This window comes from Puntigrus tetrazona, chromosome 24, assembly GCF_018831695.1.
Source record: "Puntigrus tetrazona isolate hp1 chromosome 24, ASM1883169v1, whole genome shotgun sequence".
Lineage (NCBI taxonomy): Eukaryota > Metazoa > Chordata > Actinopteri > Cypriniformes > Cyprinidae > Puntigrus > Puntigrus tetrazona.
Window position 1 is genome coordinate 4,419,893 of NC_056722.1, and position 22,886 is coordinate 4,442,778.

General features: G+C 36.3%; 1 protein-coding gene across 1 annotated transcript in view; it reads left to right on the forward strand.

Annotated features, from left to right (window-relative positions):
* Nucleotides 1-22,886, forward strand: part of sspo (SCO-spondin) — a 91,866-nt gene that overhangs the window by 54,776 nt on the left and 14,204 nt on the right. Inside the window, 31 exon segments of the mRNA XM_043227054.1 lie at nt 982-1,152; nt 1,233-1,430; nt 2,230-2,326; nt 2,442-2,500; nt 2,742-2,891; nt 4,182-4,335; nt 5,486-5,644; nt 5,725-5,945; nt 6,055-6,090; nt 6,922-7,086; nt 7,167-7,376; nt 8,469-8,636; nt 9,512-9,646; nt 10,568-10,811; nt 10,885-11,037; nt 11,120-11,135; nt 11,137-11,167; nt 11,996-12,166; nt 12,259-12,429; nt 12,946-13,101; nt 13,728-13,849; nt 14,591-14,727; nt 15,619-15,665; nt 15,808-16,017; nt 17,087-17,248; nt 17,338-17,454; nt 17,528-17,666; nt 18,651-18,847; nt 19,724-19,894; nt 21,040-21,167; nt 22,550-22,695. Of these exon segments, the coding sequence (XP_043082989.1) occupies nt 982-1,152; nt 1,233-1,430; nt 2,230-2,326; nt 2,442-2,500; nt 2,742-2,891; nt 4,182-4,335; nt 5,486-5,644; nt 5,725-5,945; nt 6,055-6,090; nt 6,922-7,086; nt 7,167-7,376; nt 8,469-8,636; nt 9,512-9,646; nt 10,568-10,811; nt 10,885-11,037; nt 11,120-11,135; nt 11,137-11,167; nt 11,996-12,166; nt 12,259-12,429; nt 12,946-13,101; nt 13,728-13,849; nt 14,591-14,727; nt 15,619-15,665; nt 15,808-16,017; nt 17,087-17,248; nt 17,338-17,454; nt 17,528-17,666; nt 18,651-18,847; nt 19,724-19,894; nt 21,040-21,167; nt 22,550-22,695 (4,441 nt within the window).

Here is a 22,886-nt window from a genome sequence, read left to right on the forward strand (position 1 = left end):
ACATTTGAAAATTTAATTCATTCAAAGTTTTATTTAGGGTTGAATTTTAGTTAATTTAGTTATAATTATAATAATTTAGTTGTGATAAGTAAAAATTTACTTTCTGTCTCTCTCTCTCTCTCTCTCTCTCTCTCTCTGTCTCTCTCTCTCTCTCTCTCTCTCTCTCTCTCTCTCTGTCTCTCTCTCTGTCTCTCTCTCTCTCTCTCTGTCTCTCTCTCTGTCTCTCTCTCTCTCTCTCTCTCTCTCTCTGTCTCTCTCTGTCTCTCTCTCTCTCTCTCTCTCTCTGTCTCTCTCTGTCTCTCTCTCTCTCTCTCTCTCTCTCTGTCTCTCTCTCTCTCTGTCTCTCTCTCTCTCTCTCTCTCTCTCTCTCTCTCTCTCTCTCTCTCTCTCTCTCTCTCTCTCTCTCTCTCTCTCTCTCTCTCTCTCTCTCTCTCTCTCTCTCTCTCTCTCTCTCTCTCTCTCTCTCTCTCTCTCTCTCTCTCTCTCTCTCTCTCTCTCTCTCTCTCTCTCTCTCTCTCTCTCTCTCTCTCTCTCTCTCTCTCTCTCTCTCTCTCTCTCTCTCTCTCTCTCTCTCTCTCTCTCTCTCTCTCTCTCTCTCTCTCTCTCTCTCTCTCTCTCTCTCTCTCTCTCTCTCTCTCTCTCTCTCTCTCTCTCTCTCTCTCTCTCTCTCTCTCTCTCTCTCTCTCTCTCTCTCTCTCTCTCTCTCTCTCTCTCTCTCTCTCTCTCTCTCTCTCTCTCTCTCTCTCTCTCTCTCTCTCTCTCTCTCTCTCTCTCTGTCTCTCTCTCTGTCTCTCTCTCTCTCTCTCTCTCTCTCTCTCTCTCTCTCTCTCTCTCTCTCTCTCTCTCTGTCTCTCTCTCTGTCTCTCTGTCTCTCTGTCTCTGTCTCTCTCTCTCTCTCTCTCTCTCTCTCTCTCTCTCTCTCTCTCTCTCTCTCTCTCTCTGTCTCTCTCTCTCTCTCTCTCTCTCTCTCTCTCTCTCTAGTCCATGGCTCGTGGGGCTCCTGGAGCCCGTGGTCGGTGTGTGACGGTTGTGCCGGTGTGTCTGTGAGACGGAGGGAGTGTGACAGTCCTCCGGCGCGCTTCGGCGGTCTGTCCTGCCTGGGAGAGAGTCGTCAGAGCCGGGGCTGTCATGATAACAGCACGGTCTGCTCGGGTCAGCTGATCCTCCGGTCACGTGATCACCAGAAACCCCTCCAGACCCCTGTCGTGATGTCTTTCTGTCCTCTTCTGCAGACTGCGGAGGAGGACAGGAGCGGTGGCCCTGCGGGAAGCCCTGTCCACGCTCCTGCTCCGATCTTCACGGGGACACGGAGTGTGTGGATTCTCCCGGATGCAGCTGGACCTGCGGGTGTCCAGGAGACCTGCTGCTGCAGGACGGGGTGTGTGTGGACCGAGAGCTGTGCCGCTGTAAATATCACAACATCAGCGCCGGTACAGTATAAAAGATGCTTAAATATTCTTCCATAGTAGTTACTTTACAATGCGTTTGTTTAATTTATTTCACTAAATTTTACATTTTGGTTTTAATTAGAAAGATAGTCAAAGTAATTTTGTTGTATGTTTTTTATTATTTCCATTTTTGTTTTATTATTTTTAAATGTTCTTATTTCTTCCTATATATATATATACATATATATATATATATATATATATATATATATATATATATATATATATATATATATATATATATAGATATAGATATAGATAGATACATAGATAGTAATTACTTTTACGATTACGATTTTCAGCAATATTTTATTAATTTTTGTATTTATGAATTGCATTTTTGGTATTATTTCCACTTTTAAATTTTATTTCACTTAGTTTTAGTAATTTTAGTACTTCAACTTAAACTAAACAAAAATTTAGAAATAGGTTATTTTATTTTCAGATTTTGTAATTTTGTTTTTGTTGTATTTAGTTTATCTTAATGAACATTTTTGTAATTAGGTGTAACATTGTATTAAATAAGCTCAGTTTTTACAGATTTTATTTCAGTTTCAGTCATTTTAGTACTCCGGCAACTAAATATTTCATTTTATATTATTTAAATATTTTCATTTATTTCATTTCATTTTTGGTGGATGTTTCATTTTTTTTTTTGATTACTAATAACAGTGATTTTTAATTACTTGCAATCCACTCGTAACGGACCCTTAAATAAAAACAGAACCTCTGTATATGGAAGTTTTCCACACTGAAATGCAAACACGTCACGTCTCTGCAGGATCAGACACGGGCAACGTCTCCTGGTCGAGGCCGGACGCTTCAGATTGGCATCATGTGACTCCAGGAGACACCGTCAGCAACGACTGTCAGAACTGGTACAGTTTTCTCCTTTTCTAAGTCTAAGTGAGCTTATTAGACACTGTCTGCATAGGCATAAACAAGGACAGGCCCAAACATTGTTTCTTTATCTCTGCGTCCCGTTTTCTCCAGCACCTGTGAAGCGGGTGTCCTGCAGTGTGACTCGGTTCCCGGTTGCCACGTCGACGGCGGCTGGGGCCAATGGGCTCCCTGGTCCGAATGCTCCGCCCAGTGTGGAGGCGGGCTACGATCCGGACGCGAGAGTGTGATAACCCCGCCCCCCAGAGCGGAGGCCGAGCGTGTGCCGGATCCGGCCGACAGCAGAGAGCCTGTAACACCCACAGCTGCTCAGGTCAGTCAGTAGGAGGCGTAGCGCCGCTCGCTTACAGGATCCCTGCGTTCTCTGTCTGATGATGACGCTGGCTCCTGCAGACTCCGGCCCGTGGTTCGACTGGTCAGCGTGGTCCGCCTGCACCGTCAGCTGCGGAGGAGGGTCTCAGAGCCGCGGCCGATCCTGCCGGACGCCGCCGTGTTCGGGGATGAGACGCCAGAGCAAGACCTGCAACACGCAAGTGTGTCTGGGTACGACAAACACCGGGTCATAAAGCACGCCCGAGTCTGGCTTCCAGCACAGCAAAAATTATGAAACAAAAGGCATTAAGACGGTTAGCGTGGTTTGGGCTTGACGCAAAAATAAATAATAAAAAAAAATAAAATTCTACATGCATAATGCAAATTATATTTAGCAAAAAATGTCCGTTTAAGACCTTTAAGTGTGATGAACAAATAAATGCAAAATAAGTAAAAAATAAAAAATGAAATCAGTGTGATCAGGCAAAACGAACAAACAAACAAAAATAAATAAAAACGCAGAGCATCGGTGGGATTAGGACGAAACAAGCAAATAAATAAGCAAACAAATAAATGCATGTAAATTGTAAATATAAATAATTAAAAAATGCAAGAATCAAGGAGACAAAACAGATTTTATGATCATTAATATTGTCAGTGTGATGAGTGCTTGATGTGAAAATAAATAAATTAAAAAAAAAATTTTTTTAAATCAGTGTGATTAGGAGCAAAACAAACGAACAAAAATAAATAAATAAAAACACAAAGCGTTTCAATCAATGTGATTAGGACAAAATAAGCAAATAAAGAAATACATGTAAATTGTAAATAAAAAATAATTAAATAATGCGCAATTTTAGGAGAAAATAATGCTAAATAATAAATAAATGAATAAACGAATGAGCGAATAAATAAGTTATCCTGTTTAGTTTCTTGGTGGAAATATAAAAGTATAAATAAAAAATATGTATAAATACCATGATGAAGTGTTAACAAGCCTGTTAGATGCTGTTTTTGTTCTTTCGACTGGGATTGTGGGATTTCGCAGGCAGTAAAGTCTCTTCAAAAACCCACCAGATGGAGAAATGACAGGATATTCAGCTTTTTAATGTTACAGACGCAGAGCAGGATCTCAAAGCGGCTTAAATCCTTCATGCAATTAGTTTGTTTTCTTCTCTGTTTTTAATACGATGAGATTCCTTGTATGTTTAGCCGTGCTCCTGTGACAGCAGGAAGTGCTCTCAAACTATAAGACCCGTCTAACGTTCAGTCAGCGTGAAGGTCCTCATTTAAAAGTGAAATGTCCCAGCATCCCCTGTGATCTTCTCTCCAAATCATCAAACCGTCTCATCTTTAGAGATCTGTCCTTGAGCCCAGCTCTGTATGCATTTGCATATTTCAATATTTTAGCTAGCGTTTGAGTCTTGCTTCATGGCTCATTCTCATCAGATGGTTTCTTTTAATGCATCTGTGTGTGTGTGTGTGTGTGTGTGTGTGTGTGTGTGTGTGTGTGTTGGTCAGAGGTGGGCTGTCCCCCCGGCCGTCTCTACCGGGAGTGTGAGCGCGGCGAGGGCTGTCCGTTCAGCTGCTCTCAGGTCAGAGGTCACGAGGGCTGTTATTCGGAGGGCTGTGAGGAGGGCTGTCACTGTCCGCTCAACACCTTCCAGCACAACGGGTCCTGTGTTTATGTGAGCGCGCCGTCATATCATGCATGCTGGAAATACACACCTCGCTGGCGATTGTGAGAAAGGACGTGCTGTAGAGTATTTATCATCAGACTGCATCCTCATACACCACAGACCAGTTCATTCTTAGAGTTCAGCAAAAATCACCAACCTTTGGCTTTTTAAATATTTAGATTATCATAAGATAAATACAAATAAAATACTATATAAATAAATAAATTATAAAATATATTCATAAATAAAATAATGTTTTTTTATACATGTTTATGTATTGTATTATACTGTATTATACTGTATTGTATTGTATTATATTACAATAATGTTGAATTTATATATATATATATATATATGAATGTATTTACATGTATATATTTATATTGAATTAATATATTTAGAAAAACATTTAAGATACTTATAATTAGTATATATAATTTACACACATATATAACTTATATAATTAATTAATTACACTGTTTAATTTTATGCATAAAAATATGTGTATAAATATATGTGTATAAATAATTATATATATTTTTAATAAATGTTTTTATTTTAATGTATATATATATATATATATATATATATATATATATATATGTATTATAATTATATATATATATATATATATATATATATATATATATATATATATATAATTAATGATAATTACAATAATGTATATATATATATAACGATTAATTACATCCACAATAAAATAATATATGTGTGTACTGTGTACATTTAGTAGGTATATATAAATACACAAACATACAATATGTATTTTTACATTTTTACATGTATATATTTATATTAATTAAATGTTTATTATATATAAATACATTTAAAATATATAAACATAACATACTTGTTCATGTGCATGCAAGTTTATTTAAACAAAATAAAAACATATTTTTATGTATTATATTATGTAAACAACTCTTCTTTGTGTGTTTTTAATTGTTTGATAACACAAATATAAATATGTCGTTTTTAATATATGATTTATTATGTATCCTCCAGCCACTATTTAACATACATACTGCTGAGACGCATAAATGTAATGCAATATTTAATGTAAGGTACAGTTACATTAGTGTATCTAGTCTTGATCTAGTTTGCTTTGCAGTAAGTTTTAAAAAGCTCTTGTTTGTAGGAGTGCCCATGTCTGGTGGACGCCGACTTCCTGACCTCCTTACAAAGCGTGTCAGCGACCCCTGACCTGACCCCTGACCTCCAGAACATCACACTGGGGTCCGAGCTGATGTCCGGAGAGGAGCTGATGCACGAATGCAGCTCCTGGTAACAGAAAAATGATTATATATATCAATTGAGAACTCTGGGTTTGCTGCCGGTCATTAACACATCGGTCTCTCCTGAAGCTCGTGTGATCATGGACTGTGGAACTGCTCTCTGGCTCCGTGTCCCCGGGACGGAGGTCCGTCTCCTTGGGGCCCCTGGGGCCCGTGCTCACTCAGCTGCGGGGGCCTCGGTCAGAAGAGTCGCAGCAGAAGCTGTAACCGGCCCAGTCCTGCTCACGGGGGCCGAGACTGTGAAGGGCCCCTGCTGGACACGGCCTACTGCCAGACGCCCGACTGCCCGCGTACATGCCTCAGATACTCACTAGAAACATGAATATTTGGATCACATGATCTTTGGACTGCTTATTCATTACTTTCTAGTAATTCAGAAGTTTTTTGCTGTCTTTACAGTGGTAACAGCTCCAACAGAGGAGCCACCTTTACCAGGTAATGACTGTTTAGGTGTAAAATTAATTCATTAAATGTTTTTTTTATTAATAGTATTATTTATTTATTTATTTTATTATATTCTTACTACCGCTTTTAATTATAACTATTATTATTTATTTAAAAACTATTTTTATTTTTATAAAAATATTTTTGTTATATTACATTTATTAGTAGTGTATTATTAGTGTAAAATTAATATTATTAAAGATTATTATAACGAATGTTTATTTATTATGACTTTACATGCTATTATTATTATTATTATTACTATAATTATTACTATAATCGTAACATAATCAATCATTTAGGTTGTTTATTATTTGTTTATTTGATATTAACAATAAATGTATTATATAATATAAACGTGTTAATTTCAAAATGTAATTGTTTTAATAATTTCTTACTAACATTAATAATACTCTTTATAATTATTAATAATATAATTGTATTATTAATAATAATATTAAATGTTTATTATTGATATTTGTTTATAATAATAATAATAATAATAATAATAATAATAATAATAATGATGATGATGATGATGATGATGCGTAAACGAATAACAATAATAAACATTTAATATTATTATTATTAATATACTTTAATAGTTTGGTTTTTGTTATTAACAACAACTGTGAAATATTCATTTATGAATTTTTTATTGCAAATATTAATGATTATGTTGATTTATTTGAAGAATTGATTAATAGTAATGCTGTTATGTTCGTCCGTTTGCGTGCAATGATGACGATGATGATGATGATAACAGCACTAATAATCATCCTAGTCATAATGAGACTGTCTTCTCTGCTCGTGTCTGGTCAGACGAGGACGCCGGTTTCTCTGCGTGGACGGCCTGGACTCAGTGCTCCAGAAGCTGCGGCGATCCTGCCTCTCCTGCTCTGAAGGTCCGCTCCAGGGAGTGCGTTCAGGAGCGCTGCTCCGGAGAACCCCGTCAGGAGCGGGTCTGCAACCTGCCGCAGTGTCCCGGTACGGTCAGCTCTATCAGCGCTTCGGGTAACGGCGCGGTGCACGGGTGAAAGCTGACGTGGGGTGTGTTTGTGCGTCAGACGGCGGCGTGTGCCTGGGCCCCGACTGCGCTCACAGGGACTGCTCGTGGATGAAGTGGGGCGAGTGGAGCTCTTGCTCTCGTTCGTGCGGCGTGGGACAGCAGCAGCGGCTCCGGACCTTCCTCGCCCCGGGCGTCAACGGGACCTGGTGTCCGGACATCCTGGACGGCAACGTGGAAAACCGCTTCTGTAACATACGGGCCTGCCGCGGTGAGTTCAAGCTGAAAATATAGAGAGAACACCTGAATAAATGTATGAGCTGTAAAAAAAAAAAAAAAAATTAGATATATTCTTCTTTTATTATTATTAATAATAATATTAAATGTTTATTATTGTTATTCGTTTACATAATAATAATAACGATAACAATATAGCAATAGCTTTTCGTTTAGTTCAGTGTATAAATTCTATATATTCTTCTTTTATTGCATAATTGAGTAATTAATTAATTGAAAATAAATAATTAAATAATCGAAACATTCATTAAATAATAATAATAATAATAATAATTTGTGGTATTTTTTCATGTTTAATTATTAGTTTTTAATCAGTCATATTTGTAAGTATGAAAATAATTTTTGTAAATTAGTGTATGATTAATTTCATTTAATATTATGAAAATAAATAATTTATTATAAATAAATTATACATAGTGTCAACTGTTACTATTGTTTTTATTATTAATTGATGATTACTGTTTTTGTATATTTGTAAATATCAAATCTTAATAAATACTATTACTATTTAAGCCATGTAGAGTTAGTTTTACATTGCAAAAAGATTGCAAAAATTAAATATTAGATTATTATTATTATTTATATATATATATATATATATATATATATATATATATATATATATATATTTATATATATATATATATATATATATATATATATATATATATATATATATATATATATATATATATTTTAATATATATATTTATATATATATATATATATATATATATATATATTTATATATATATATATATATATATATATATATATTTTTTTTTTTATGTATATATATATATTTTATATATATTTTTTTAATATATATATTTATATATGTATATATATATATATATTTTTTTAATGAAAATATTTTATTAATATTATTTATCATTAATTAATTGTATAATTGCTTTATTTTTTTATTTTCAATTATTATTATTATTTTTACATCACAAAACATTTTCTTTCTTATTATTATTGTGGTCTGAGTAAAACTATTAGCACGAGAGAGGGTTACTGTACGTGGGTCAGCGGCGGTCAGACGGTGTTGTGTTGTGTTCAGTGGACGGAGGCTGGTCTCGCTGGAGCTCTTGGTCTCGCTGTGATAAAGCCTGCGGCGGAGGTCGCTCCATCAGGACCCGCTCGTGCTCCAGTCCTCCACCCAAAAACGGAGGCCGCAAATGTACAGGAGAGAAGAACCAGGTCAAAGCCTGCAACACCAAACCCTGCGGTACGAGCAGAAAACACGCTTTCTGTCATGATATTATTGCCTCGTATTACACTGATCATCCGCAAAAAAGTATAATATTAACTGATGAATCATACAGGAACATGCATAAACATAAAGTCAAATTAAAATATATTATATATATATTAATATAGACATTTTCAGCATTTTTTAATAAGCATATATATATTTATATATATATTTTTAATATAATATATATATTTATATATGTGTATATATTTATATTTTTATGAATATATTTTATTAATATTATTTATCATTAATTAATTGTATAATTGCTTTATTTTTTATTTTCAATTATTTTTTTTTTTTTACATCACAAAACATTTTCTTTATTATTATTATTGTCGTCTGAGTAAAAATATTGACACGAGAGACGGTTACTGTACCTGAGAAGCATAGAAATAAAAAAATTTTTAAAAAAGTATAATATTAACCGATGAATCATACAGGAACATGCATAAACATAAAGTCAAATTAAAATATATTATATACATTAATATAGACATTTTCAGCATTTTTAACCTTGTAAAGCCAAATGCATTTTTTGAGTGTTGAGTGATCCATCAGACTTTTATGGCTCTTATAGCCTGATATTGGGAAACATTTAAGGAAAAACTCTTCATTTGATGCAGAAGCTGTGCAGTTTAACACAGATAATGATATCAACCCGGCCAAAAAGCCTGATGGCATGCTCGTATTTTTACGTCAGAGACACAGAAAGTAAATGCTTACGTGAAGATTACAGAAGTATCAAGCATCATTCGCCATTAATATGTCTTTGAGATGCAATGCATCGCCGACCGAGAGCTGAAGCGTGTTCTGGAAACATGCCGGTTCTCCTGCGTGTGTTTCAGACGACGAGGGCTGTCCGGCGGGGCAGGAGCTGGTGTCGTGTGTGAACGAGTGTCCTCAGCGCTGCTCGGATCTGCAGCAGGGCATCGAGTGTCAGAGAAACAGCGAGTGTGAGCCGGGCTGCCGCTGTCCTCGAGGTCAGCACTCGTCCGTTTACTGCTCGCGTATTCTCTTTTCTTTTTATTTATCCTACAGCTACAACGTTTTTTTTTAAAGGCCTTAACACTAGCATGCTCTATTTTTATGTATTTTATTTATTCATATCTGTTTTCTGTAACTCTTGTGTACTCCGTATTTCTAAACAGCTTCAGTTCAGTTGTAGTTTTATTAGTTTTGGTAACTTATTTAGTTCAGTTTTGCATCTGAATTTCGTTTTATTTATTTATGATTTATTTATTTATTTTTTTAAATAATAGAATTGAATAGTTTTAGCTCTATTTAACACTGAATCACAAAATAGCACCAGCCAGCAGATAAAACACACACATATATATATATATATATATATATATATATATATATATATATATATATATATATATATATATATATATATATATATATATATATATGTGTGTATTTATTTATGCATGTGTGTATTTATATGTGTGTGTGTTTGTTTATATATTTATGTTTTTATTTCCATGCAGTTAGTCATGGGAAGAAATTTACATGCAAAATATATAACACAAGTCAAATTTCTTTCTACTGTTCTCACACATAGTATAAATTAATTATTACTCCAATATTGTCTATATATATATTATTATATTTATTGCATGTTTGCACGCTTATGTAGTTGTCAGCGTATATATATATATATATATATATATATATATATATATATATATATGTGTGTGTGTGTGTGTGTGTGTGTGTGTGTTTATATATTTATATGCTTTTTTTTTTTATTTCCATGAGTTCCCAAGATCCCCAGGAGGGAAAAAAATTATTAAAATAGTAAATGATATTTATCAGAAAGTGTAAAAATATAAAATGGTCAGTGTAAAAGCAGTAAAAGTCTAAGGCACTGTGTGTGTGTGTGTGTGTGTGTGTAGGTCAGCTGCAGCAGGACGGTGTGTGTGTTCAGACGTGGCAGTGTGACTGTGTGGATGAGTCGGGTCAGAGCTGGGCCGCAGGCAGCACTCATCAGGTGGACTGTAATAACTGCAGCTGCGCAGACGGCCGGCTCGCCTGCTCCGATCACAGCTGCGGCGCGGAGCAGAGCTGCACCTGGAGCTCCTGGTCCACCTGGGCCTCCTGCAGCTCCTCCTGCGGCCCGGGACAGAGGACCCGCTTCAGGTACGCCTCGTTCCTCGCGGCCGCTCCGGTGACGGCGGGCGGGCGTCTGTGAACACGGCTCTCTGTTCCCCAGGTCTCTGGTTCCTGAGGGCGACGGCGCGCACTGCCAGTTCGAGGAAGTCCAGCGCAAACCGTGCGACCTCGGCGCGTGTCCTCCTCTGTGCGTCCACGAGCGGCGGGAGCTGTCTGTCGGAGACACGTGGGCACAAGGAGAATGCAAACAATGGTGAGAGACACCGGGAGCTTCAAAAACACTGTTTTATATCACGCTTCATTGCAAAACTCTATTTTCCGGCGTGTTTTTTCAGCACCTGCATCCCTGAGAGGAGACTACTGCCAAGATATAGACTGCCGAGGTGCGTAGGTCCCGCCTTTAATTTGGTAAAAATGTACCATTCAAACTCATTGTAGTTTTTTTTCATTTATTGATGTTTGTATGCATAACTAAATAATAATTTATTAAATGGAATCTATGTGTCAGAATCTATATTTCAGATTAATAATTCATTTTTGTATTATTCTATAATATATTCATTAACTTTAAGTTAGAAATTGCCATTAGTGTTATTTAAGTATTAATTATGTACTATTATACTCATAAGTGTTATTTTATATTTTATATTATTTATATTTAATTAGTTCATGTTTTGGTCATTTTAAGTGATTTTGTTAATTTAAAATTTTTTTATCAATATTCTTTTTATTCATACATCTCTAGTTTTATTCCGTTTTTAAGTTTTAGCGTTTTTACTACCTAAACTCATTGAATTTCATTTAATTGGCAAGGCAACATTTTTTAAATTTTCATTTAAATTGATTATTTAATATTTCTTTTATTTTATCCCAGCATTATTCCAATTACGGAAATTATATTAATTATTTTAATTATATCAATTAAATTTTAATTAGCAAAAGCGTAAATTTTACATACATTTAATATAACTATTAATATAAAATAACGTTATCATTTAATTTCTAAATAAATAATATAAAACATTTAAATATGAATACTTTCAGGCCTTTTAAAAGTCATTATATTATATATATTTATATATATATATATATATATATATATATATATATATATATATATATATATATATATATATATATATATATATATATAAAAATATATAAAAATATTATATGTTATATTCTTAAACATCACTGTTTTGTTGTATTAGTGGACGGTGGATGGACGCCGTGGTCCGTGTGGTCAGACTGTCCCGTGACGTGTGGGAAAGGCAAACAGATCCGAACCCGTGCCTGCATCAACCCTCCTCCACGAAACAACGGCACCGACTGCACAGGACCTGAGAGAGACACCCAGGACTGTCACGCCGCTCCTTGTCTCGGTACTCCAACAGACCTTATCCAGTTCTTGATATAAAACGGTCAACATGTCGTCCTTTCGAGGTTGACCTCCGTTGACCTCCGTTTCCCGCAGATGACCTTTGCCCCTGGTCTCCGTGGTCGCCCTGCTCTCGCAGCTGCGGAGCGGGACTGATCTCCAGACGGCGGCGGTGCGTGTGTGAGGAGACGGGAGACCACGCGTGTCCTCAGGACGTCCAGAGAGACGCGGAGGAGACGCAGCTCTGTTACAAGACGCCCTGTCCAGGTCAACCACAACGAGGCAACAATAATCCACAAACAATCAGAAATATATGCATCTACTTATTTTCTACCACTCAGATTTGACTTTTATGTGGTCAGTTATGAGGTTGTGGATCATAACTTGTCTTCTTTCGAACTAGTGTAAACAAATCATCCAAAAAACACATTTAAGCGTTTATTTGACCCATTTGCATCGACAGATTTTAAATGCAATACGTAGTGCAGTCAGAAACGTACGCTTTTGTATTCGTGTCTATACCTGAAGTTTTTTTGCAGCAGAGTTGGCGTTTTATTCCTAAAAACTGTGCGTCGACAGCGTTTTCTTAATCAAAGAGTGAAAAAACAAATCCATTAGTGTGAGTTTCGGGTCATGCTTTATTTTAAGACCCAATTCTCTCTTTTTCGACTCATTTTCTGCTTATTAGTAGTCGGCGAGGTAGTATATTAGGGGTGTGCTCGTGTTAAGCCAGTATCCCTACATTTTCAAACGAATGCGTCCTTAAACGCCGGCTGTGTCCAGGCTGTCCCGTGTCGGAGTGGAGCGCGTGGAGCGACTGCTCGTGTGCGTCTCAGCATCAGCGGAGGTTTCGCGCAGCGCTCGTGTCGTCCAGCGGGGGGCAGCACTGCTCCGATCCGGAGAGGCAGATCCGGTCCTGCACACCTGACACCTGCACAGGTGACCGCCCTTCACGCCACACACTGCGCTCTTTCCCCGCCAGCGTCTTTGAGAGCACCGTCAGCGGCGGCGAGTTGAACAGTTTTCAAGTAACGAGTAAAGTGGCGCGTCGCTTTTTTATTTAGACGAGAATAGCTCCTGGCCCCATGTTGGGAGAAACGTCTGAATGCGGTGTAGGTCTAGGCTAAATGTGAATAAAATGTGGGAAAAAAACTTATTTAGTTTTCATCGAAACGGTAGATGCAAAAAATTACGCAAACCTGCAATACGTATGTGTTTTTTTCAGTTCATTGCATTTTTTTACATTTGCTATAAATAGAATTTGTAATATTAAAAGCAAGCAATCGAGCCCCGCTTATATTTAAAAAGCAGCGTAACGTTAAAACATAATTAGTTGCTTTTTTAGGGAGTAACGCGATATTGTTCAAAGTACGTTTCTCCGACTGTCTTGCCGTCTTTTGCGGAAAACGCTGTCTCTTAATTGACGATATGTGTCGTCGACGGCAGGGAAAGAGTTAAAAGTGAGGTCTGCGTGAGGCGAGAACGATTCGTGTGTGTTTTAGCGGTTTGTTGGAGCAGAATAAATGTTTGGTGTTTCAGTGCTTGTCGATCTGTGTGTCTGTCAGATTGCGAGAAACCCTTCCTGTTCTCTGAATGTGGATCTCCGTGTGAGAAACACTGTGATCTGTTGGGTCAGACGGACTCGTGCTCGTCCAGGAACTGTACGCCCGGCTGCTTCTGTCCAGAGGTTCGTGTGTTTCACGTCAAGCATTTCATACTGTAGCTCTTTACAGTAAGGTGTCGTTTGGTTTTGACAGATTAATGTTAGTTAATAAAATACATTTGTTCATTGTAAAGTGTTACCAGAATTTACAAAAACAGGTAACTAATATAATTAATATATGAATGAAAAAAAAAAAAAAAAAAAAAAAAAATATATATATATATATATATATATATATATATATATATATATATATATATATATATATATATACATGTGTGTGTATATATATATATATACACACACACACATACATACACATATATATGTATAAATATATATATACTGTATATAAGATATAGATAGATATATATACACATACACATACACACACATATATATATATATATATATAAATATAATATATATATATATATATATATATATATATATATATTATTAAATATCAAATATAGTGAATATATATATATATATATATATAATATGCAAACAAATAATTTTTTATTATTTATTTGTTTGAAAGGTTACATTTAGTGTTTAAAATGTCCTATTATGCATCGAATGTAACTTCTTTCTTTGTCACTAAAAGTCTCTTTTGAAGCGTTAAAAGCTCACAAACACCTCTAGATCGAGCATTTAAGTGTTTTTTGACCCTGCTTGCATGTCAGCCTGTTGTTCGGGATCAAAATATGAACCTTTCATGACCTACGATAACATAATAAGAGTCACCGTGCTGTGTTTCAGGGACTCGTGCAGCAGAACGGCTCGTGTGTTCGTCCGGATCAGTGCGGCTGTGTCCATCTCCTCCATCAGGGCTCGGACAGACCTGTGGTCATCACTGTCCAGCAGGGGACGCTGGTGACCGTCGGCTGCAGAACATGGTGAGAGAGAGAGAGAGAGAGAGAGACAGACATCACTGCAGCATGGGTTTACTCTGATTAGTGGCGTTTAATAAAGTCCATAACTAGAGCTCCTAGTGATGAAATAAAACCTCCAGCGCTGCAAGTTTGGTTTGTGTTGTGCTCCAGACTTGAATATATAATGTGTCTGAAAATACATATTTTACATAAAATGTTCATTTATTTGTTTATCTTTTTAAAATGTAACATATTTTACTTTTTGAAAAGAATTCTAAATATATATATATATATATATATATATATATATATATATATATATATATATATATATAAACAAATATACTGTAATTTATAAATTGCAGTTATTTTTAATATTAATTTACAAATGTATGTTTTCAATTTATATAAAAATACTATATAAAATTCATAAATGTGCAAACACATTTTTCATAAATAATTTTCAAAAATATATTATAGAAAAAAACTCATATTAACATAACATTTAACATATAATATTAAAATAAAATTAGAATTTTGCTGAAAAAAATTCATTAAATGTGTATAAGATATATATATATATATATATATATATATATATATATATATATATATATATATATGTGATATGTCTTAACACATTTTTCATAAATAATTTTTAAACTCATAAATTCCTAAATTATAGAAATAAAATCCTATTATATATGTATATCTCTTATTATATTTCTATATAATATAATAAATGTGTAAAACTAAATTGACAAAAAAATGTTTAGATCTTATAATACCGTATAATATTAAAATAAAATTTGAATTTTGCTGAAAAAATTTATTAAATGAATAAAAAAAAAAAAAAATATATATATCTATATATATACACTTTCAAACTGACTTGTCATAATGTTTGTGTTTCAGTCTTTGTCATGACGGCTCTCTGCAGTGTGATTTACGGGAATGTGACGGTATATCGCTTCTATTTTTACCCGTGAAACCATATTTAGCCCACGAGTGTCTATTATTCCTTGTTTTAGACACAGATCAGATCATCTGAAATCTAATAACGCTTTCCTGCCCGTTCATGACCAAATCCCGTCCGTCTCTCAGTGATGGTCAGCGAGTGGTCAGAATGGACCTCCTGCTCTCCTTGCATCCCGGCCCCCTCCGGCGGGAACGCTTCGGCTCGGGTGTCTCTCCAGCGGCGCTTCCGGGCCTGTCTGGACCTCGACTCGGGTCTGCCGGTCAGCGGGAGAGAGGAGGAGTGCGATGAAGAGCTAGAGGAAGAGCGAATCTGCCCACAGTCCGGCGTCTGCACCGGTGGGTCGCCCGTGGATGGTTACCATAGCAACGTGTCATCATCAAAACGTCTGACGGTCATCAAAGCAGCAGCCAAAGGGCAGCGGGTCCGGGTCGGGGGTCCTGAACCTCACGACCCACGCTGATATTAAAAACACTATCAAGTGCTGCAGGGATGCACCGGACATCTGTCCAGGGACTCAGCTTAGGGGTTTTAATTATTTGACGCGGTATATGTTTGTGTTCGTTACCTTAAACTAAATATATTCAAAATGTTGAGATCAAACTGAAATAAAATAAATGCAAAAACTGAACAGAAATGGGAAAATTTGAGGCAAAAATAAATAGCTGAAGTAGTCTGTTGAAGCATAAAAATAAATTACTGTAAAAAAAAATTATAAAAATCACTAAAACTGAACAAAAATAAATTAAACCTGAATAGTAATATAAAAAAAACAAGAAAGAATTATAGTAATAAAATGTCTTAAAAGCACATGACAAAAAGTTATTCTTTACAAAATAAAAAAATGTTAATTGTTAATATTGAGGTGAATTAAAACAAACAAATTTGAAAAAAAACCCCACAATTAGACAATTGCTACTTTTTTTGAAACGCTGAAATTAGTGAGATACATGAAAATGAAAATGACAGCTAAAACTGAAATGAAAATAAATTGACATGAATAGCAGTGTTTAAAAAATAATAAAATTTTTTACAAAAGAATTTCTTTAAATAATTGTTAACTAATGGTACATTTTAAAAAAAGGTGTTCGTTGATCAAATAAAATAAAGCAAAAAGTTGCCTCGGCATCTAACCCGAAAAGAATGACAGAGCGCTATAATTACTAACTGGAAATAAATCAAATCTAAAACCTTGAGATGCACATTAAATAAAAATGAATTACACCCGAATAGCGATATAAAAAAGACATAAAATAATAATAATGACAAAAGTCTGTAACAAAATTCCAAAAACTGTACGAATAAAAGCTGTACAAAAAAAAGTATACAAATAAAAGCTAATTCAAAATAGTAATAAAAAGCATCCAGGGATTGACCTCTTTAATATCTGTGTGTGTTTCTGCTCAGATGTGTGTGACTGGAGCTCATGGAGCGGCTGGAGTGTGTGTAAAGATCCCTGCAGCGGAGGATACCGGCAGAGAGAGCGCCGACCTCTGACCTCTGACCCCGGACCCCGCTGCAGGAACCCACAGACGCAGTCTCAGAGCTGCAACACCGGCCTCTGTCCCGGTACGCACACACACACACACTCCTTACAGACATCATCCAGATACTCCAGAAGCGTGTGCTTTTTGCTGTATCGTGTGTGTCTGATGCAGGTGAGCACTGCGAGGACAGGGGGCGGGTCTATGACGGCTCCTGCGCCAATCGGTGTCCCCGCAGCTGCGCTGACCGCTGGGACCACGTCCAGTGTCTGCAGGGCACCTGTCATCCAGGTAAGAGCGCCGCTGTGACCTCTGCTGTGACGCGCACCTGAAGCGGGGACATGAGAGCGTCTGTGTGCCGCAGGCTGCCGCTGTCCGGACGGTGGGCTCCTGCAGGACGGAGGCTGCGTGAGGCTGGACGAGTGTCGCTGCGGGCTTCCGCTGGAGAACGGGACTCTGGAGATCCGGCCCGGAGAGAACGTCACCGTCAGCTGCAACACCTGGTGAGAGCCACTCATTTATTTATGGATCCGGTTTACCTTAAAGGACGTCCCGGATGGGAGGGTTTGTCAGACTCTGTTAGCGTCTGGAAACTTTTGCCTCAAATGTTTTTCTGAAGGTAAAGAAACATTAAACATTAAACATTAAACACGAACTGTTATTTATCATTTATTGTTGTGACCTAATTTTTACTAGATAGGACAATTTAATTTAATTTAATTTAATTTAATTTAATTTAATTTTTTTAAATTTTTTAAATTTTTAATTTAATTTTATTTAATTTAATTTTAATTTATTTTATTTTATTTTGTTTAGTTTAATTTGCTTGTTTGCTTATTTTTTATTTAAAAATTTCAATGATTTGGTTGATTGTTGCTTTAATGTCTATTTTTATTCTCGATGCTTTTTTCATTTTTAGTTATTTTCACTTTATAATTTTACAATATAAAATTACATAATTACAATCATGTTTTTATTTAATGCATATATATGTGTATTATTTCTGACAATTATTCAGTTACATTTCTAATTATAATTTTTTTTTAAATATCAAAAATCAGCAAAAATTCACATAAATATTTAAGACATTATCTAACATTATTACTATCATAATTTTATTAGTTTGGACTGTTTGCATCAGTGCTGAGTTACTATCATGGATTTTATTAATACTCTTTAAGGTGATACGATTTTAACCTATTTTGTTTTGCTCTTAAAGTTTTTGTGCTTTAGCCGTGTGTTTTTGTCTATTGTTTCTAAAATCAGTATTGGTTATTTTTGCGCTTCAATAAAACTAGAAGAAAAAGAGACAATTAGAGAGCTCATTATCAGCATCAATATGTTATTGATTTATTTGTTTGGTTGTTTTTAGGTTTTTTTTGTCACCAGTAATAACCTTAGTGTGGAATTCAGGCTTTACTGTATTTGTGTATTTATGCAAAAAGTACTTTCATATCTAGACGAGCACATCACATTTGTCTCCGCAGTGTGTGTGTAAATGGCTCTCTGGTGTGTACGGATCACGTGTGTCCGGTCTACGGGCCGTGGGGCGAGTGGGGTGAGTGTTCGGTGTCTTGTGGGACGGGACAGAGGACCCGGAGACGGTCCTGCACGCACGCGACCGGAGGACTGACCTGCACCGACACCGTCCAGAGTCAGAGCTGCAGGCTGCCGGCCTGTCCAGGTCACAGCTCCATACAGCAGACGCTTCTTCTTAAATAGGGCAACTAAAGCAATAGTTCACCCGAAAAGTTAATTGTATCCTCAAATACATATTTAATTTTAGTGTATATTAGCGCGTAGTATTTTTTGAGCATAATATATGTGTGTAAATGGTGTATATTTATTATATTTATATTGATTTATGTAAATATATATATATATATATATATATATATATATATATATATATATATATGTGTGTGTGTGTGTGTGTGTGTGTATATATAAATATATATATATATATATATATATATATATATATGTATATATATATATATATATATATATATATAAAACGCACTAGTTTATACATAGTTACTATTATTTAATAAATATTTAATATTGTTAATATTTATAAGAAATGCAAGAAACTTTTTTAAGTCACAATACTTGCTAAATTAATGTGCATAAAAATATATTTTAAAACACTGCATGCAAATTACAAAATATTTTACACAGTGTATATGTACAAATATCAACAAATGTGTAGTTGAAAAATTATATAAACAAATCACCTAAATGCGCACAGATTATAACATTGTTCATTAATAATTGTGCAAAAATAAGTTTAAATTTTTTTGTTCTCTGTATTGGAAAAATAAACATAACTTTATTGCATGTATCATAAATTGTTATTTAACTTTTTATGTTAATTATTTATTAGTACGTTTTTTTCTGTTTAACAAATTCACAGCAACAGATTAATTTTCAATAAACAAAAGCAAATTTCTTTATTTTTGTACAAGTATTAAAACACTTTATTGGTATTAGAATGTGCGCTTGACGTGTATTTCAGTGGGCTTTTATTAATTATATGTATGTTTGGTGGATGTGTCAGCCGGCTGTGTGCTGAGCGACTGGTCGTCCTGGACCGGCTGCAGCGCCTCGTGTGGCGGAGGAGTGTCACTGCGCAGGAAGACGGTCCTACAGGAGCCAGAGCCCGGGGGTCCGATCTGCCCCGGACCCCTGGAACAACACGCCGCGTGCAACACCAACAGCTGCCTGCCAGGTACAGCAAACACACACGAAACCAAACGCACTTCAGCGGAGGACAAACACTTACGATGTGTTATGGTGCACCTATAAATCTCTTCAAACGGTCATATAATACCTGTAAAGCATCTGTCATTTCAGTTTATATTGTCGTAAAACATGGCAGCGCGTGTGCGTAACTCAGGCTGTCTGTGTGTGTTGCTTTAAAAAAAAAATTGCATGGAAAATAAATTATACTTGACGTATTTATTGATATATTAATTGTAAAATTATCATTCAAATTAATAATATTTACTTAATTTATATTGCTGGGATGCAAAAAAATATTCTGCTTAAAAATCAATATCAGGAAATTTGTAAATCAGATTTTTTGTATAAATTATGCATACTGTTACGCACAACGTTTATAAATCACATAGTCATTGTTTAATTGTTAATGAAAATGAGACGTAAATGTGCATTTTTTTATTTAAATAATGGCTCAATGCAAAAAGTAACAATGTTAAATATGCACAGATGTATTTGTTTATTTATTTATGGTTTAATGATGTTTAGCTGAATATAAGCAGGTGCTTGTGTGTGTGTGTGTGTGTGTGTGTGTGTGTGTGTGTGTGTGTGTGTTTCTAAAATTATTCCAAAACTATTTACCTTCCATTTAGCTGCATTACAGCTTCAACAATTTACTGGTCCTCTTGTGTGCAATTTTATGCTAATTTCAGTCAGAGACAAGCATGCACAAAATATTAAAAGTAGCACTGATTTGCATTAAAGCATCTGAGATTGTGGAGAAGAATCTGTTAGGAGTTAAACTGAATCAGGCGGCGTGTGACGGCCATGCAGGCTGTTCATTAATTGTGTTTTAGACGATAAGACAGAATAGAGTTTGAGTTGATAGACTCATTTAAAACGGCGCGATAAGCCTTCGGGAGGAATGAAGTGTGTCTTTAACAGATTCCCCTCCAGAGTCGTTTAAGCAGCTTGACTCATTTGATTACTACTCTTAATAAACTTCAGCAGCCCGTCACTTAAAGTGCCCGCACCAACAAACCGTGTGTGTGTTAAAAGTACTGGAGTTCAGCCGCAAATAATAATATCATCTGTATAAATGAAATGCTAACTGGGACGTTGTGTGTAACTGTGCTTTGGTTTTCTCTGTGTTAGATTGTCCTTCTGGTCAGGTGTTCAGCTCGTGTCCAGGATCCTGTCCCTATAGCTGTGAGGATCTGTGGCCCCAAAATCAGTGTGTGCCGTTGATCTGCAGTCCTGGGTGTAGATGCCCGCCCGGAGCTGTGAGTCATCTGTTTGTGTTACCCCACATAGCAACCTAGCAACACCTTAGAATCCCTAAACAACACCTTAGAAATGGCATAGCAACACATACAATACCCTAGAAATTGCAAAAAACTTTACAACATAGCAACACTCTAGAAGCTGCTTAGGACCACCCTAGAAGTTGCCTAGCAACGCTCTACAAACCACATAGCAACACTCTAGAAAGTGCTTAGGACCACCCTAGAAGTTGCCTAGCCGCACCCTAGAAACCACACCCAACACCCTAGCAACGCTCTACAAACCACATAGCAACACCCTAGGACAACACACATCCCCTTAGAAATTGCTTAGGAGCACCCTAAAAACTACACAGAACACCCTAGAAACTACCTAGCAACGCTCCACAAACAACATAGCAACACTCTAGAAAGTGCTTAGGAACACCCTAGTATGGTTTCTAGGGTGTTGCCTAGCAACACCCTAGAAACCATACAGAACACCCTAGAAACAACCTAGCAACACTCTACAAATCACATATAGCACCCTAGCAATTGCCTAGGAATGATCTACAAACACATAGCAACACCCTAGGACAACATGTAACACCTTAGAAATTGCATAGCAACACTCTAGAAACCACACAGAACAGCCTAGAAACCATCACGCAACACCCTAGAAACTATCTAGCAACTACCTTAAAACCAGATAATAGCATGCTAAAAAACACCCTTAGCAACACCATAACAACGTCTTAGAAGCTTCCTAAAACACCCTTAGAAACACTATAGCATCCCCAGATCAACGCCATGGAATGACCCAAACAACCCTATAGCAATGCCGCAAAAAAGTCATAGAAAACTTCCTAGATAAACCCTAGCAACGCCATTGCAATGGTTTAGCAAACTCTCAAAAGACCCTAGCAACCCCATAGCGACGTTTTAGCATAAACCTCCATAGCAGCTTCTTGGAAAGCCTTACCAGATTCTTTAAACACCCTAGCAACACCTTAGCAGATTCCCACAACACCCTAGCAACCCTATAGCAACGTTCTCACCTAGACCTGCCTATCAACTGTACAGCAACACCCTGCAGCTTCCTAGAACACTCTAGCAACCCCATAGCAATGTCTTTGCAAATTTCCAGGAAAACTATAACAACCCCGTATCAACGTCCTTTACTAAACCTCCATAGCAACACCCTGGCAACCACCCACAGCTCCCTAACGACATGGTGGTGTCTGCAAAGGCAAACCCAGCCTTTTGTCTTCTGGTTTACAGACCACAGTAAATAACGTGTTTGAGGATGTCTCTGTATTTTTGGAAGTGTGTTTTGGACACAGATGGCTCTACAATTCCCGCATGAATACGAGGACGTTATTAATCATATCATCCATCTGCAGGTGATGCTGAACGGAAGCTGCGTTCCTCAATCCCAGTGTCCTTGTTCTGTTGTCTCACTCCCGCTGACGTCCCACAACCTCACCCTGGACCTCCAGGAACAGGACGTTCCTCCAGGAACCGTCATTCCGGACTCCTGCAACTCATGGTACTTGTGTTTCACGTGTAAATGATCTCTACCAGAAAGAGCTGCTGTGGTTATTGGATTGATATTCAGTGACGCGTGGAACTTAATCAGGCTTTTCTAAGAGCGTCTCAGTGTCCTGAACCGAAATCCACATCCTCTCTTCGGACATAAAATATGTTCAGAAAGTCACTCTGACATTGCATCAGGATCTG